We start from the raw sequence: 18,944 nt of genomic DNA, 5'->3' as shown, positions 1-18,944 counted from the left end.
GTTGCTATAGCCCATATTCCATGCCTGAGTAAGTGTTGACTCTCTATCTTTGCACAAACCCAAGGCCACAGGGAAAGCTGAAGGCTGACATGAATTCACATTTTTATGTCTCCTTAAAAGGTGACTGGAATATCTGGAAAGAAAAATCGCCTCCAGTTGCAGTGACACTGGAAGCAGACCAGAAATCTGCTGCTCAGCACACTTTGAGAAGGGACCAGAATCCCTCACAGACACTGTGCTACCTCTGGGGTGGACAGTTTTTCTATTAAGCTAGTCTTAAAGGTTGGGAAATACAGACAAAGAGTTGTGTCTGTGTTTCTAGAACTCTTTCCCTGTCTAAGGAGAAGGCTTGATTCCAACTCTTTTCCACAAAGTTAAAGGAGAAGTTAACCAGCATGTTTGATCACTTGTGACCGCTTGTACCACAAATCTTCTCTGTCATATCCCAACAAGAGGCACCAATGAATCCCCACATCTCCAGAAAAGTAACCCACATTTCCTCATCGATTTTACCACCAAATATTATCCCCATATTTGTTACTATGTCCGAAAGAAATTACATGAGACACTTGCAGCTGAGGTCACATGGAGTGAGTTGAGATTCAGATATGGACTCTTGGATAGCCTTCCCTCCTGGCAGGGGAGGCCAGTTGATTAGCTTAGGACTAGACAAGATTAGACCCCAGTGCTTCAAAGGAAGGTGGAAGAAAGCTCAGGAGTAATAACTGCTGACTGTTTTATCCATCCATCTGTGGTTTACAGACTCTGTAGTTTTACCAGACTGAATTTAAGCAATAGTTTGAATTTAAGCAATAGTCTCAAAACAATCATTTCTGCACCAGTACCACAAAGACTTCAGCTGAACTACAGATTTTGTAAGTAATTAAACTCTTTAAGTAACTTCTCAGCAATTATTTCCCCTTAAAAATATGTGGTTTCAATAGCAAAAAAAGTAAAAGGTCGAAGCAATTATGTTAAGCAAGCTACATAAATGTAAAAGCCACCGCTTCATGAGAAAAAACTCAAGACTATAAACTTTCCTATCCCTCTCTTTGTGCATTTCAGTGTTTTGTTATAATCTCACACCTTCAGAAATTAAGGAGGAAAAAGGGATAAAAAGGGAAATTATGCCACAAATATTTTGCAGCCAGAAAATCTGCACTGGGAATGAAGCAGCAAAGTACATCCAAGGGTCTCTGTGCTTGGCCTAAACAGGTTCCTCTGCTTTTTAAGGCAGCAATTCTGGAACTGAGGGAACTGATGCGCAGTACCTACAGGACCAGCATGACCAAACGTGCAGCCATGACTATATAAACCGTGTCTGTCAAATTGCCTTTCAGCCAGGAGCAGCTGCTGGGAGCTCTCAGCCTGGAAAAAGGAACAGGCTGCTGTCTGTCAAATCGCCTTTCAGCTCAGGAATCTTCCCTTTTTTTGGCTACGTAGCACCAGAAAATGTAACAAATCCAAGCTGCAGTGAACCCTGTGCATCTTCGCTCACCTCCTTCAGTTCCTGCGCAACAGAATTAAGGCGTTCATTTTCAGACTGTGTGTTGGCAAGGACATTTCTTATCTGTTTCAATTCTGTCTGCAACTCCATAACCTTCTTCATGTAGTATTCTTCTTTGGTAGCTGATTCTTGAATCAAGGTTTCCTCTCTGCTCTCTCCATCTGCTGCTACTTTCTTGTGGTTGGTATGGGCCTGTCCAAAAGCCTAGGAAAGTCAGAAAACACATTTTTTATCAATAAACCTATAATTCTGCATAAGTAAATTCAATGTTAAGTAGTTGAAAACATTTACCCTCATATAGTTCTTCAAGGCAAAGGAATGTAACCTCTTCCTACATCCTCCAACTCAGATTTACAAATCCTAATAAGAGCCAACACTGCACTCTTGAAAGTAAACCATAGCACCTAAACAGTGTTTTTTGATGCAGAATGCTTAAATAGAACCTCATATAAACCCTTGTGGGAGGGAACAACAATGTAGTGACTCTGCTGTTGAAACACGACTGGCTTTCAGCCAGATGACTGCATGACCAGATACTGCTGCACATGCATATTCTCTATAGTGGGGTTAGATTCACTTCTGCAAAACCAGAATCACTGAGAACACATCTGGCATTAGCAGCCTGTTCCTTTTCCCAGGCTGGGAGCTCCCAGCAGCTGCTCCTGGCTGGTAGATTACAGCCCCCTCCCTTGGGCTTGGAGACGTTGGCAGGGCTGTTCCAGATCCAGGCTAAGCCAGTGGGGTCACACTGGCTGAAGTAGGTCAGCGGACAATCCTCCAGCCAGCTTGAGACATCAATCCCCAGCAGTGTGCCAGCAAAGGTAGTCACAGGCAGGTCAGAAGTCCAACCCACTTGGCACAGCCTGCCTCTGGCTAGTCCTGACATTGGCATTATTTTTCCTCCTCACATTTCTTTTGAGGGTCTTCATTTTGCTTGAAACCGTTGCAGGTGATGGTCCCTGTGGTAGTGTTCTCCACATGTGCCCCCAGCCCACACAGACACCCCAGCTGCTGTGGTACGGAACAGCCTGCGGCTGTCACTGGCACATGTTGGAGAGCAGAGCTGGCCACTTCCAGTAGTTATATTTGTAACACACGGCCCAGCAGACTGGCCATATTCAACAACATTAAAAATGTGATCTTTTAAGCGTTGCACACGCTTGCACCACAATTCAACCCAAGGCATATTTGGAGCTTTCAGGTGCCACAGTATCTTTTCGGGATGCCAAAACATGGCAGATTTTCCTAGTCAACGTTAATATCAGGCCAAGTCAAGGACAGAGAAGCATCTCATGAAACTCCTTATCTAGTCATAAATTTTCAATTGATGCCAGCTCTTCAGAAAAATACTGTCAAAGAAGAAAAAAAATCTGCTTTGAAGAGAAACAGATTTCAGTGTTTTATTACTTCTGTATATTGCAGCAGGCACATTAATAGCACAGAAACTACTGATTATACCAGGGCTGAAACAGCTGATCAAGTATGCTAACTCTGCCTCTGATTAAAGGCACACAGATATTGCTCCTATCAGACTAAATTTTATTTCAAATAAGTAAGTCAGAGATATAGGAGACAAATATCCATTGGAGAAATTCTAGCCAGATTCATCAAGATAACCTAAGGGAAACTAAAAAGTGCCATATTTCAGACAAAAAGCACCATCTGGTGCTGTTAAGTCCTTGTCAAATGAATTTCAACAAAGCAGCTTAAAAGCCTAATACCCAAGATCTCCATAAATGTTAAAGGGATAACAAAAAGCACACTAGCTCCTCAAAATACACTATTTTTTCCCTGTAATAAACTAAGATCCACCTTTAAAGATCAGTATGGATGACAAATCTCTGGCACAGAGAAAGGGACAATGGGTATCTCTTTGCCCAGTGAAGTAGCACCATTTGCTCAGCTGCAGGATGCCAAAACAGCAAATGGAAGTTCAGGATGCTTAAAGCCACAGCTGATCACCCAGACCTCAGAGTCCAGGCATGATTCCATCAAGGAGCTCAGTAATGTCACTAAAGGAGGGATTCTTAAGAATAATTGTGGAGACCCTGGGGGGCATTTCCTGGTTTAGGGACATTCAAGAAGCCTCCCTCAAAAAGCTGTTAAGACCCCATTGTCTCCTTCCCTTGTTCCTTTGTCCCTGAGCCACTCCTATTCCCTGATGGGCCCTTATCTTTGTACTGCCTCCAGACCAGGGTCACCCTTGGGGTCCCTTGGGAGAGAGAAATGTGGACCCTCCATGTGCGCGTGCCTGGGACCTGAAAATGTTACCCACCGGCTGAAGAAAACATCTGTGGATACCATGCAAAGGCCCTTTTTGCTTCCTTACCCCGGACTTTATTAGCAGCAATAATGGCTGCAACAAATAATGACTTATTTGCTTGTGAAAGTTCCAAGGCAGATGCTAGGCCATGGGTTTCTTTAATATCTGGAAAGAAAATGTCATCATTTTGCCCAAGTCACAACTGACAGGGAGTATTTAAACACAGAAACTGCCATAGAGGATGAGACTTTTTAAAAATCCAATATCCTGTCTTCTACTGAGGCTAATGCCAGATGCTTCAGGGAAAGGTGCAAGAAACCACATAAGCTCTTCAAGCTGGGGATTGCCTTAAACTTTAATGGAGAATGCCTAATTTGGGAAAGCTACTAACTTTGAGTTATCCATGTAAAATACCTCCTTATTTTTCAGAGGTCTATGCATTTTTTGGCCTCAGTAAAATCCTACAACAATAAATTCTATATATAAAAATCTTACTCTTACATGACAGCTTATCATCAGTTTAAAAGTTTCCCACATTTCCATAAAAGAACACATATTTTTGCTCAGGCTTGAAGGTGTGGTGTTAATCCCATGGTCAGCTGTCAATCACTCACTATTTTTTGAGACATAAATCACAAGTCTCTAGTCTCTGGTGATGGCAAGGTGAAGTTCAGTAAGTTATCACTACTTTTATGTGTGAGAGGTTTTTCCATTCACTACAGCAAACTCCCTTTTCAGAAACTGCCTTTTATTATGGCTTGTCCCAGCTGGTTCCATTCCAACCAAATGGAACTGCTCACACACAGTAACTGCAGAAACAAGCTCATGGTCACTCCTACCAAAGGATGCTGCTGCTCCTTGTGGGCTCCAGTTATTTCTGCACAGTAAGGCTGTTATTTGCTCTCAGCCAGCATGCTTGTGAAGTGTCAGCAGAAACCCTGCCGTTAGCTTGAGTATTGCTGCCTGGAGTACAGAACTGTGTGTAAACAGCCTCTGACATACACAGAACATGAGACACCTCCTTCAGAGTCATAGTCATCAGGACAGACAGCCTGGAACAATGCAAGCTGCATGCATTTATAAGACAACACTTGAAAAAAGCACTTCCATTCCAACCAAGCTTTGTTATCTCTCTTATATGTACTTAGAAACAACCTCAGACATCACTGTTACAAGCCATTTTCATAACTCCTATGGAGAACAGGAAATTAACTTTTAACAAAACTGTGCAAAATTACAGGGCAATGCAATTACCTGCCATAACTACAGCCCAGACCTGTCTTAAATCAAGCTGGGGAAACTGACTTTTTACTGCTATGCACGAAGCCCCTAAACCTTCATACATGCTGGAGTCCAGCACCTGTCCATCTACTTTCGCTTTAACATTATCTAAAGCACAGGAGCAGAAGTCAGTTACCCTGCTCTTCCTCCTCTTCCAAACCCCTACTTCCATCTACTAGGGAAGAAAACTGTTCACAGTTATACTGGAATGACAGACTTTGGAGTATCTCTTCACAAAATAAAAATTTCTGATGTGAGGGCTGCAAAACATCATGTTTTGCTCAACAGCTGCCTCTAGGAATTACGAGACATTAATGTTAAGGGATTATCAAAATTCTTATCTTCCAGATTCCCAAGATCAAGGCAAAAGCAAAATCAAAGAGTTCATGAACCAAAATGCTGTCTTACTATTTGCTCAGCTGTGCTTGTCAGTGCACTGGAAAGCACTTTTCTGGACAAAGGTACAACTTACTCACAACTATCTCTTCAGAAAGCTGCACGAGACACACATCAAAAGCCCTCCTTGGGTTTAACACCATCTGAAACCAACATAAATGAACCTCTACCCCCAACACACAACCTCAAATTCTGTCATACACAAATCCAAATTTTGTATAGCCATTTACCACTGGACCAGGCAAACATGGAACATTTCCCAGTGGGGACTCGCAGTTATGTGGTGCAAGTGCACCGAATCATGCAGATGCTAATTTTTGGTCCTCGCTCATAACCTGCTGCCAAAGCTGCAGATCAACTGACACCCTGTCAGGTTTTCTTTGGTCAAGCTGCCATCCCCTACCAGCTACACCAGTCTGTGAGGTCCTTCTCCTCTCTTCCTTCAAATACACTAAGACAGCATTGCCCAAAGGCCAATTACAACATCCCTGACACATACAGAAAATTTACCATAATTTGCTGGTGAAGGTTTACCAAAATTAGTATCGAAAATGCTATTAAATGCACTTTCATGTTTACAGAATTACATCAGCAGACTCAAGGCATGTAGAAAATACATGCTATCAAATTCTTAAATAGCCCAGAAAATATCGTTGCTAAATTAAGGAGATTACTACAAATTTCACATGATAATGTCTTAAATCTCAAGAATTTAAAGCTCTCCACAACAATTATGAATGGAAAAAAGAATCTGGACAGCAAATGGATGAGGCAGACTCATCCAAAAACTGCAATGTTATATAAAATGGTCAAACCCAGTTCACTTCAAATGAAGCCCTGGATCAGGCTTCATTTAGACTGAGTTTAAAGTACTGATTTCCAAAAGACAGACTTAAAAAAAGGTGACCCTTCCTCTAGGTTTGATGATAATACAGATTCATCTGTTTATGTTGCAGGAGGAACAAGATCCCAATCATGCAGATGCAGATAAGCTTTCTACATGAAACCCAGTACACTGAAGGAAGCTTTCATATCAGACTCCAAGCTTTGAGAAGAAAGTTTTCCCAATTCTGTGAAGTTTAGCATACTGTTAACATATTAAGTTCTTAAAAACATTGTTAAAATTTTAAACATGATCTTTGAAAGAAGTTCTTTATCACAGTGCAGCTGTTCACAGAACACATGAAATGTGAAGAATCTCTGAAACATGCTTCTTAGAGAATTCTAAATGCTTTTCTCAGAACAGCTGCTGTGGTATGGGAGATGCACAGATTGATCTCAGTCATGCTCAAAAAAAGACTCTCAGGCCTTCAGGAAAATCAGAACAGTTCTGCCTTATTTGCCTCTATAATCTGTCACGCCAGATCTCTACTTAGCCCAAAAGTCATCCAAATATGGAAGCTGGTTATGCTTCCATATTTTCTGGGATTCTGAACTAGACTGCTATAAATACAAAATACTGGGATGTCACTATCAAATAAAAACTCCCAAAGAGATGCTGGAAAGGGCTTTTTCTGAACAAACCCTGTATGATCTCAAATCCTCTACTAACCTCTGCAAGGAGGCAATGTTCCTAAAGGCCTGTCAAGAGCTGATCAGAATCCAGATGCTGCACAGGGACTGTTAGAGGCTCTGGAGACTGCCCTGCATTGTTTCTAGGGCACTACCTTCACCCTGTACCTGTCTTTTTACACACATCAAAACACAGCAACTAGGAAAGGTCAGAAAGAGAGTCTCATGGATGCTTAAAGCAGAGATACTGACAAGGAAAGTCATAGCCCATGGGCCTTGAGATGACACAGATGAAACAGAGGAAGTGACATCCCACTCATACTCAGTCAAAATCACAGGGAGGTTCCTGTGCCATGCACAAATACACCCAAACAAACAGAAAACAACACAAATATTTCAGTGAAGGAGTTTCATAAAATATTTCAGTGAAGGAGTTTCATAAAATAAGTTGCTTAAAAATTCATTTGTCATCTAAACCTGAACTTGTGTTCTCCATTTAAAGGAGAAGGGAGGGAGCAGAGAGAGACAATTGCTTATACATGGGACGAAAAAATAATAGAGGGAGAAAAATCTTAAAAGAGCACAGAACTCCACAATATAAATCAACTTCTGGACATCACTGATCCCCATGCTCATTTCTTCTCCAATGAAGACTCCTTTGCCTGTGCACCTCATTTCTTCTCATTTTCCAAGCTGTGCATCCAGCCACACATGATGCTGAAAATGTCAAGCAGCAAGGGCAGTCCTTAGTAAATGTCACACTAGCCTTTTCTCTGCAGTGAAACACTGCTATATGATGCTAACCATCCTCAACAGATGAAGCAGCATAAGGCATTAACCCTTTCCTTCACTGACACAGTGATGTTTAATTGATGCTTCAGCCTTTCTTGCTATCACAGTCACATTAACGTGGCTGCTGCACCACCACAAGCAGACCAGAACATGCACAAGTTCCTCCAATAAGCACATTAGGAAAAGAGGAATTAGTTTTAAACTCATTGACAAGAAAAGCTGACATAAACACGGGAGAAAGGCAATAAAGGAGAGCTTGTCTGAAAAGAGTCCCTTGCCTTTCTCAATCAAATTTGAAAAGCAGAGTGATGCTCATGTGCATGCATGCACCAGAAGAGCAGTACCATGTACATCCACCACCAGAGGAAACACAAACAGCGGTGCCTATTCACCTTTCTGGTGAGGTTTGAGAGCACTCTAGTAGATATGTTTCTGTTTCTTTTGTACTGAAGATCAAGAGGGATTTGCAGAAACTTCCCCTTTTAGAAGGCCATCATTAGCTACTTTTGCAGTGAAAGAATCTTTTACCCATAAAAATTAAACAGAACCCAAGTCCCCAATAAGAAAAGGTGCCATTAATCAAGATGTCCTTTTTTCAAAAAATAAGGATAAAAGTCATGAGACTAAACATCAAACAGGACATTTTCCTTCAGTTGCTCTCTACCACTACTCAAGAGAGATTCAAGTCTTTTTTCAGGAGGCTTTCTACCAATTAACTGAGATTAGCACTCATCCTTCCCCTCCTAGCAACAGGCAACAAACTGTGATCAAGGTACATATGCTCTCTCCCTTTGGTGTAAGAGAATAAAGCCAGCCCTGCCAGGAGTCATTTCTGTCCGCTCTGACTTCCAAGCAGAGGTCCTGGAAAGCTTGGAGTTAAAAGCCAAGGACATTAGTCACAAAGTATTTCATTCATCACTGCCTTGAAAGACTGTGGGCATCACTGCTCTTGAAGATGTGAATGCTACTTTTGTTTCAAAGTTTGTGCTATAAATTACCTAAATACATATCCTCACAAAATGTGGTCTCTGTCACTTATAAACACATGTGACTACTGACATCAAAAGTACATTTCCTGACATGGTGGAGCATTTCCTCATCCCCAGTGTCCTGCTCTGGAGACAGTGGGCAGGATGGTGTCCCCATGGCCACCTCAGAACCTGCTGCTGCCTTCATCATTAATCAACTTCCCATAAAAGCCACACAACCAGCAAGACCCCTTCACAGCCCACCAGCAAGTCCAGCTGTCGCCAGCAACTTCAACGGGCACTCAGCCAAAGCCTGGGATTTTAGTTTTGGTTGTTTTCGTTGTTTGGTTAGTTTGGGGTTTTTTTTGGTACGAAAAATTCCTATAACTGTAACAGGGAAGTAGAATTAAAAAGGACTCAATTGCATTCTACTGAGTTTAAGCCAGAGAGGAATGAAAGTTTTGGTGAGCATTCATTTCTGCTTTCTTATAAATAAAGAAAAGGTGCATGAGAGGGGTGCATGAGGTGGAACGACAAACAAGTCAACAGAAAAAACTACTCCTTTCAGGATAATTTTAGGTCTGATGGGTTAAGGAAGAACAAAAAACAAGCTATCCTGAGGCATCTTTCTCTTCTGTGCATCAATTAACTACTGCCAGGAACATCTACACAGCTCCAGACCAAGCCTCAAAGAAAATAAAGATGGAAATGTGTAGGAGAAGGAGTTGATGCTGCTGAACATCATCACTATTTAGGGGCTAGACAGCAGAGGAGACTAGAGATTTCTACTTACAAGTGCAAAGGCTCCCCTTACCTGCGTACTGTGTTATCGAAACATAGCTGAGACTCACTCTTCCCAGAAGTCACACTGCAGGAAATTTGATCATTGGTTGCTCATTTTTAAACCCCTCTGCTAAATTTGACTGAATTATTTATTTGTACAGGCCAGTTCACAACGTTGGCTGATCCTGTTAAGCAGGTCATTGGGTCATTTTCCCCTGCATATGAAAGGAGAAGTGACTGCAAATGGACTCTTTACAGTAGTGTCTTGTTAAGACTGTGTCTCCTCTGCAGGCACTTGAGCTAAGCACCTGTCAGGACATGCATTACAAATAATTGCGCAGAAACTTGATGTGGGTATTATCTACAATGAAATAATTTTTAGAAACTGAAAACCAGGCACAGTGATCTGTAAGTATTACACTAGATCTCTAGCAGCTGACCTAAAAGAATAATTTCAATAAAGCCCATAATTAGTCCTGAGAAGATATGTTATGAACCTTCAGAGGGTGCAATAGAGGGTGCCTCACACAGCCTTTATTGTAATAATTCCTAGAAGAAAAAGCTTTCATCTAGTGTTAATAATCAAATGATACCCATTGCTGTTCAGTAAATGCCTGATCAATAAATCACTGGAAAGTGAGCAAATGCATCATGAAGTACCTCTGCTGACACCCTTTTGCCTTCCTTCTCATCTTCACCTTTGATAAGAACAATAGAACAATACTTTTTTTACTCTTGTCGAATAAAGGGAACAATGCAACCTTGGAGAAATAGATATGGCTGACAAAGCAGAAGGCATGCAAAACAATGATATTACACTTCCTCAAAAGTGAGGGTTGAAAAACAGTCACCTAAAAAGCGCACCAGAAATTGAAGACCACCAAAGAAGACCCCAAGGAACACATTAGGACTTCCAATAAGGAGGGCAACTATGTAAAAGAAAGTATCACATACGCATCAAGTAAGCAGGCACAGCTAATGAATATATAATCAGAGTGTACCATTAAATCTCTGTTTACCAGGGCACTCAATCAGAGCAGGAATCCTCCAAGTGACCATGGCTGCAAAAAAGAACGCCTGCTTTCTAATACTCAAAACCGCATTAGACAGTTTCCATCTGGCTAATTTTGGTACCACCTTAACCTATCCTGTAGCAGTGTGGGGCTTGAAGGCTGGATGGAATTAAAACACAACATTTCCACTAAAAGGTCCCGCAACAGCATGAAAGAAAAATCAAATGAGATCTCAGTCCTCTAAACATGTATATGTCTGTCTTTAAAGTTAGGAGGAGTTATACCTACCTAAGACAACTCACAAACTTACCAAAACCAACTTACACTTAACAAAGCCAGTATATGCATTCTGTCCTTCACATTAGACCAAAATGCAAATAGTTTAACTGCCCCACACATGACTTGCATGAAAAACCTTTCTTTTTCTATTTGCACACAACATTTTGCCTGCAGTCTGTCAGGCATATGCACTGGGAATGTGTGTGGCCTTGCAAGTAGCAGGTGTGACCGAGTTCCTCTTGGCAACCTTGGATCTCTCGACCAGCACCACTACTTCCTTCATCCACAGCCCAGCCCACACACAGCCTGTGGCCAGCCACCACTTGGGCGCCAGTTTAGCCACACAGATCTCAGCTCCTCATCTGCTCCTCACCATCACAAAGGCTCTCGCACTTCCATGAGTTTGAGAGTAGGCTCTTTCTCCCACACACAAATATCCCCAGGGGCCAAACGCTACCATAAACTACATAGCAGGTGTAGATTCACAAACAACAGCTTGAAGGAGATTTGGTACCTTCAGGGAAGTTGTGAGGCTTTTCAAAGCATTACATCACTTCCCACCACGTCAGCCCACTCCATACTGACATCAAGCATCTTCCAAATCGTCATGCAACAGTGAAGACTTGTGCACGCTCCAGGAAAGAGTCCAGTCCTTGATCTGGCTTTCATTTTGTTAAAATAATGGTCTACACTTTCTTTGGAGAAACCCCAGTTAACACACAAAATAATTCTAGACTGCCTTCCATAAAATGTTGCGGTGTGAGCTGGAGAGAAGGATTATACCTTCCAGAGTGTCCCGGCAGCGCAACCTTACAGCAGAGCTCAGTTCCCCTTAGGTACCTGTTAAGTACTACACTGTAAGGAAACAAAGTGGCATTGTAGAAATTTGAAGAATCAGGCTACCCATCTACTGTTGTAAAAGCCTGCTGAACGTGCTTCAACATGATTAACTCCAGAATTCAAAAAAAGCTGCTGCAAGATTATGAACTACTTTTCTATAAAAGGAACATAAAAATAAAGCACAAGATATAACATTGTTGCGCCCATACAAGAAAGATTACTTATTAATATGAGCACAATCCACTTATGCAACCGATGTTGAAGTGTAGGCTTCTACAAAGTCAACCAAGAGTTTAAGTTGGCACCAAAGGAACTGCTCCCTGGCTCAGCAGAAGTCCCAAGAAATCAAGTTTAACCTCTCTCTCACCTCCTCTGCCCCAACCCAGCAGTTGAAATTAGAAAACCAAGAAGATAATTGTTTTAACTGGGAGCAAGATTAAGAGGTTCAGGATGAGAAGACACTGCTGCCACTCACTCTTTAATTATTGGTAACCAAAGGAGCACACACACACAGTGGTGATAGAAAACACTTTCCATCCTCTTCACTGGCTTTGCTTCCCAACCAAGGATGTTTTATCTGTATGGATAACAGTAAGCATGAAATCCTCCAGTGATATTCAAGTAAATGTTTTCCTTTTTTTTTTTTTAATACAATAGCTAATAGCATACAGCTCTCATTGCAAGAGGACTCCCCCTAAGAACAAGGCTTGCCTGCTGTGCAGGCACACCCACTCTAGAAATAACACAAGGAAGTAAGTTGCATCCTGCAAAACATATGTAATGTACAGCTTATTACACTGCTGCTTATTTACCAGCATAGTGGCTTCCCCTGGTTCTGACAATAACAGAAACTTCCAGGAACAAACTCCATAAGGAGTCAGAAATACAGCTGCATAAACACAGCCCAGTACATATAAATACCTACTAGTTGGTGGTACCAGAATGAACCAGGGCATGAGGCACTTTGGGGGGAAAAAAAATTTTACCATCTCCGACTAATTATTTAAAATACCTAAGCAGATTTTCAATTACTGAAGTATTAAAGGAGACTAATGCTAAGTGTGGAATCACTTCCTGCATATGTCAAAGTTACCAGTGCTCACGTGAGCTCTGTTGTTCATGTACTTTTATGCAGAGAGCTTTATAAAAACCAAAACTACTAGTCAGGATTTCTGGTTTTAGTTGTCTTCAATCATTCTCACAGAGGCATGCACACGTACACGTGCACAAACTGCACAAGGCATTTCATCCAATGTACCATTGGTGGCTAGTTCTGCATGGCAAAAGCAGACATTTTCTTGTTATCTAATTGCCCTTTAATTAAGAACTCATTACACCTGAATAACAAATTTATTTCTCCCCTAGAACCTAAGCAAAGGTCCAGACAGTTTAACCCAAATACAACTGCATAATCTATTGTGTCCTACTAGCACAGTATTTTCAACAAACTCCAGAGGAGTCTCTTGATTCCTTCTGACATGTTCTGCTTGCAACCTATATCCAGGAACAGTACACATATTTGAGCCTCTATTTTAAGGTTTAGGTAAAAAAGCAAGAAGGGCGAGGGACAAAACCTGGCCTTCTCGCAATGCAATTTCTACAAACACCCTGTAGAGAGCAACTGCCAGCTGCAACAGCCACATGGCCAAGACACTGGTGTGCACCAGTTAATCTGGAGCACACAGCTCAATCGATACTTGATGTGGCTGGCGAGGCACTGCCAAGCGCCCTCCGATGTCTGTCTGACAGTAGCGTCAATGTCAGAAATGATTCAAGGACGGGGTTTTACCATCGCTTAAAAAAGGGAGGACAAGTGCATTTCCATCTGTTCAACTCTAAGAGACACTTTCTGAAGTAAAGGGAGGATTAGGAAAGAGAGATACAAAATACAGGAGGAAGTGAAGCCCTGGTGCATGACTTAAACACTGGCAAACAGGAAACAGAGGCCTCCCTTAGGGCCCCATCCCTGCAGGGGTCCCAGCAGCACTGCATAGGAAGGGAGAAAGCCCCTCAGCACATGACAGCACAAGCACACTGGCAGCTCATTTACAGGGCCCTGTAAAGATTACAGCAGTCACTGCTCATTTTGGAGCAGAATACCTGTCAAAAACACAGCAATAAGAGGCAGTCTTTGCTGGCAAGAGCAGGAGTTTTGGCAAAAACAGACAGCCCAACAGAGAGATCTGCACACCATCACATACGTGCTGAAGATGTTATGGATCCTGCCCCTTCGTTCAAGCCCATTCTAGCAGCATCCAGCACATCTAAAGAGACTGCAGGTTATCCTGGGATGTGTCAATGCTCTGTGGCCATCTGAGAGGTCCTACATCACCACGACACTACCAGCTGCAAAGCAAGTGCCTCTTCTCTCCAAACATTCAAATACTTTTCATTATGTAAGTTTAGCTTTGTTTTCTACCTTATGAGCAAACCCACAGTCTCCAAACTTCAGGTCTGATGGTACCATGGGAAGTCAATGAGTCTCATTGCTTGCAAGACAGAGCTGCCAATTACAATGGGAAACCTTACCTCAGCAAAGCCCAATGTCCAAAATCAAGATAAACTTGGGAATTCTCTAAATTGGATGCAATCTGAGAAACCCACAGATAGCTTGTGAACACAGTCTGTTCCTGACTGCAGAAATCTTTCACAGAAACTGTAACTAAAAAATTAAAAAAAAAAAAAAATTAAAATCCCCACCAGAAACCAAAATGGAGCTTCAGAAAACACCCAATCAAAGCCCACAATGTTCTGTCCTTGCCAGGAATGAAGCAGCAAGCAAGCAACAGCAAAGGGTCAAGAAAAAGCTGTCCTCAGATTTCAAATTAATCAAACACAATTGCTGGCTACTGAAAAGGGAGCAGAATTAGTTAAAATAAATGACTGAATAACAACAGGACAAGAGCCTGATTATTATTGGACATGGCAAAGGGTGATCTTTTCTTTGTTCATTACAGGACTGTAAAGAGAAGTTGTGTAGATTTTTAAATTATTGGCTGAACAGTATAGCACCTTGTCAGAGAAGAAAAACATATAAAAAATTCTTCAAAGTTAAAAGATGCATAAAAACTTGCGAGATTCAACACAGAAAAGATGGAACTACCAAACTCTTCAGAAAATTGCACAGCAAATATTCATTACACACAAAGAACAATTAACTACAGTTAGCAATTAACAAAAATATGGATCATTACAAGTTCCAAAGGATGTCTTGAAAAAGCTCTGTCTTGGGAGTCCAAGGCCAAGGTCTGAAACCTGAAATGACAGCAGTGCTTCAGAGGATCCAGTGAAAAACAAGGAAGAGTTGGAAGAGCACGATGGATTCACACATAGTAAGAAACTGCCAAAACCATTAGAAAGGAAATTGTCAAAGACAAGAAACTTGAATAATCTACAATGTTATTTTATCCTAAGGCCTTGGACATTCAGAATTAAAGGGCAGTAAATTAAATCTGTGAATTTTGGAGACTTTGAAAGCAGATCACAAAGCTCCTAAAATAGCTTTACACAGCTAAGTCAAACCATAAATAAGTCTTATATTTCATTAAAGGATTAATTTACAACTAATAATATTGAGACTTTGTAAGTACACATAAGGGAATTATTTTCTTCCCTCTCTTACTTTAAAAATTTAAAAATAATTGCATGTTCTTCATCATCTCAGGAGACAAGAATCTCCACGGTTATTCACCGCAAACCCAGGTATGAAGTGCTACTGATGCACATCCCATATGATTTCACACCTCCTGTGCAAAGGTGCAGAACTCCTGTAAAAGTGCAGAACTATGTGGTCTGTGTGGTAGGAAATAAATACAGCCACCATAAGAAACATAAATCCTGGCCACAAAGAGCAGATCCCAGATTGCAACAACACAAGGGAGTACTAATGAAGAGACAATAAAATATTACTCAAAAATAAAAATGAAGCATTTTTCTTCCAATTAATGGATCTGATTTTATTTTGTACTCATAATTTCATCACACCCCTGATTTCAGCAGGGCAAGACACTGCAGCAAAGCAGAGCTGAACAGCAGGAAGCAGAAGGAATGTTTACACTCCTGAGCAGTGCTCTCACTGCCAGATCCACTGAAAAGAAATCAATGTTATTATCATCTTTTAAAAAAATGCATACAGGAAACCTCATTTGGAATTTTGGACATGTAAGGGACTATCACTCTAACTGTTCCAAACATTAATTCAAAGGCCACTTGTTACCACAACAGCTGTTCGACCAGCTCTTCTGTTTTGCCTATGTTTTTGCTTTCTTAGATGGGGAATGTCTATGACAGATTCATTCATGTCTGTCACCATCCTCCAGCCAGAGGCCCTTCATGTGGTTGCTAACTGAAAATGCATCTTAAAACAAATAAACACATCTTGACTTAAGTTCTGATCTCATGTTCAGTAGGAACGCAATGCAGGTTTTGTTGCCTCTATTAAGAATTTAAACATCTCTATTGAAGGTTCACTTGCCCAAGGTCATGCACCTGAGGAGGTGATACATGTGAACCCCTCTGCCAGCACCTCTCACTCTTGCACTTGGGTGAGGACCAGACTATTCAGGAGCCATCTCTCCTAGGCCACAGACAGATCAAGAAGGCCCACACCAGGTCTGTTCTTTGTAGTAATGGTACAGACACTGCTATATAGAATCATAAGTGAACAGGATGGGGAAAAAAAGTCTTACATAATAAGGATTTTAAGATAATTTTATATAGTAGTATATTTCAGATCCTATTGCTAGAATCCCACTGAAAATCTCCAAATTACTTTTTTCCCTCAAGGAACTTGTGTAAAAACACGGAATCAAAGCAAGCTTCTGGATATGTTTCACTGATAAGCTGCCCATAAACCTCTGTCCCCCTTACTACTCCCTCCTTCCATCCTATTTGACTGCATTTCTTTAAACAAATCCACATATTTATGAGCAAATAAACATTTTGACTGCGTTTTGCTCTACACAGTAGTTCCCCCAAGGAGAGGCATAAAAGCCTAGTCTTAACAAGGGCTCGAAAGGCAGTCTCCTCCTGTCCCCAAAGGTGAAATTTGTTGTTTATTAATCCAGTTCAGCAATTCCAAGAGCAGTGAAAAGTTAACCCTCCTTGATTTATGTTGTGGCAGTAGCCTCACGTAATAACAGTAATTTAAACTACAGTTTTACACACAGAGCTACCTTGATTAAAACAAACCAATCCATACTGCCAGGACTGTTTGCTTTCATGCAACACTTACATAGCGCATGGCTGGTGGCTAGTGAGTGGACAGCCAACAGCATGGACCCAGCACACACAGTCACAGGCAAAGTCATCTCCCATCACCACAGCATCCAGGGTCAGGACTTCACAACAGGTACCTCCCAAGTTTCATATGGTATGAGCCATACAAGGAAGTGGTAAATAACTACTTCTCCATACACCTCACAGGGGACTTTGGAGCTGTATCTACAGGCAGATCAATAACAAAAGCATGAGTCCTCTCCACACACAAACCATCCAGGACCATTGTTGTACAGGTTGGTTGGACCGTGGCCCAAACAATAAGCTGTTTTCAGAAAACCAGGGATTCATCCTCTTATGTGGCATGAGGGAGGGATTAAGCCTTAATTTAGCACCATTTAGAAAAGATTACCCTTTAATTGCAATAGGAGTTGGCAGACACTGGCAGCAATGAAAAGCCTTTATCCTGCAAAGCTTCCAGGCAGTCAGTGACAGCTCCCAGGCCAGCAGCAGAGAGCCAGCCCATGCTGTCCCCAGCCAGCTGCTCAAGGCCACTGGACTGATGGGGCAGAATGCGGGGGCCACACAGCTGCATTACAACTGCAGAAACAAACCCCTCATTCATTGGCATTCATTGGGTAGGGTATGTGGGGCTGCCACAGTGCACTGAGAAGCCAAAGCTGTCAGAAGGGCTCAGCTGCCAGTACCACCCAGAGCTCTGCCCAGTGGGACCCAGCTGGTTTGGGCAAAGATCCAGTACTGGGGATATGCCCACTTCCTGCCTTCTGCTATCAGACTGGCCCAGTCAACAGAGGAAGATCCCCATTGACCTCAGCTCTGCTATTCTCTGGTGACAGGACAAGAGAGGTGTCATGCTGTATTTTCTGGCACTGAGAACTCTGCTAAAGCAGATACCTGACATGCCTAGGTGGAAGGCTGCCAGATCCCTGCCAAGGGTTCCCATTGCTGCTCAGGAGCCTGTTACAAATGTCTTCTGATTTGGAGCAAAGCTAAATGCTCTTCCAAATTGGCACCCAGGAAAATATAATTCTTGTTCAAACAGATTTTGTTGCAGCAGTAACATGTGTTTTACATCTGTGCTGGATTTATCCAAGTTTAGGCTGGCATAGGACATCCCAAAGCCTACAGCAGTTTAACTCAGGCCAGCTTTATTTTTAAAGATTCAATGAAAAGTAACAATTTCTATGCATAGACAAGGCCTTAAATCAAGGTTTAACCCCCTTCCTCTCCACTTCTTACCCATGCTGGGCAGTGCCTGGCATTTCTGACAGCCTCAGGCCTGAAAGATGAACCACTGTCCAGCTGGCTGAGCCATCTCAGCTTACTGGGAACCAGTGAGGGGAGAAAGAGCTCTGCAGCATGGAGGCTGGGAGCTGAAGAAGAAAACTGTGTGACTGATTAGATGAGGAGCCATGAGAAGTACTAGTGTCAAGGGAGAAAGCAGGTCTTGTAAGGAAGAGACAAAGAGAATGTGTTCAAGGGAAAGATAAGAGATGACAGTCAAGACAGTGGTACTGGGCAACAGCAGCAGGATGAGGGTAACAGCAGCAGGATGATCAGTGGCTGCAATGGAATTCAACAGGAAACCAAGGAAGAGGAACAAAAACAAGCACAGGATGAAGTAGGAGTGGGAAGAAGAGACATGAGCCTGTAAGCTGCTTGTCCACTTCAGATATGAAAAGGCAGCCTCATCCTCTTTGTGTCCTAAGTGCTTCCAGTTTCTTAGCCTGTGGCTGAAGTTTGTCTCCTACCCTGGAAGAAAACCTGACCAGTAATTGTGTAATTTGCTCAGGGCATTCTTTCTAAAAAAACTTTCAAGTTTTGAAAGTTCAACACCAAGTAGCCCAGCATTGCACTCAAGCACACCTTAGAAAAAACTCAAGAGTATATTATTAGTTATCCTTGGACATTATTACACTTAGCATTCACTGTCACTGCTACCCTTGCTGCTCATTCTCAAATGAAACACTGGATACATCCATACAGGACTGATGTTTAAAGCAAAATTAATCCAAAATAAAATTCTGATCAGAACATAGAACTGAGAGTTTCATCTTGCACTCTATGACACA

The 18,944-nt window shown here is 41.9% G+C and overlaps 1 protein-coding gene across 2 annotated transcripts in view; it reads right to left on the bottom strand.

Annotated features, from left to right (window-relative positions):
• The window catches only part of BICD2 (BICD cargo adaptor 2), a 50,645-nt gene that overhangs the window by 19,462 nt on the left and 12,239 nt on the right, over positions 1 to 18,944 (bottom strand). For both annotated transcript variants that reach the window (XM_054639919.2, XM_054639920.2), the window contains exon 2: positions 1,499 to 1,711. In XM_054639919.2, coding sequence (XP_054495894.1) covers positions 1,499 to 1,711 — 213 coding nt within the window. The remainder of the gene's footprint in view (positions 1 to 1,498; positions 1,712 to 18,944) is intronic.

This window comes from Agelaius phoeniceus, chromosome 11 (assembly GCF_051311805.1).
Source record: "Agelaius phoeniceus isolate bAgePho1 chromosome 11, bAgePho1.hap1, whole genome shotgun sequence".
In the NCBI taxonomy this organism is placed as follows: Eukaryota; Metazoa; Chordata; class Aves; order Passeriformes; family Icteridae; genus Agelaius; species Agelaius phoeniceus.
Note: the sequence above shows the minus strand (reverse complement) of the source record. Positions and strands in the feature narration are given on the sequence as shown.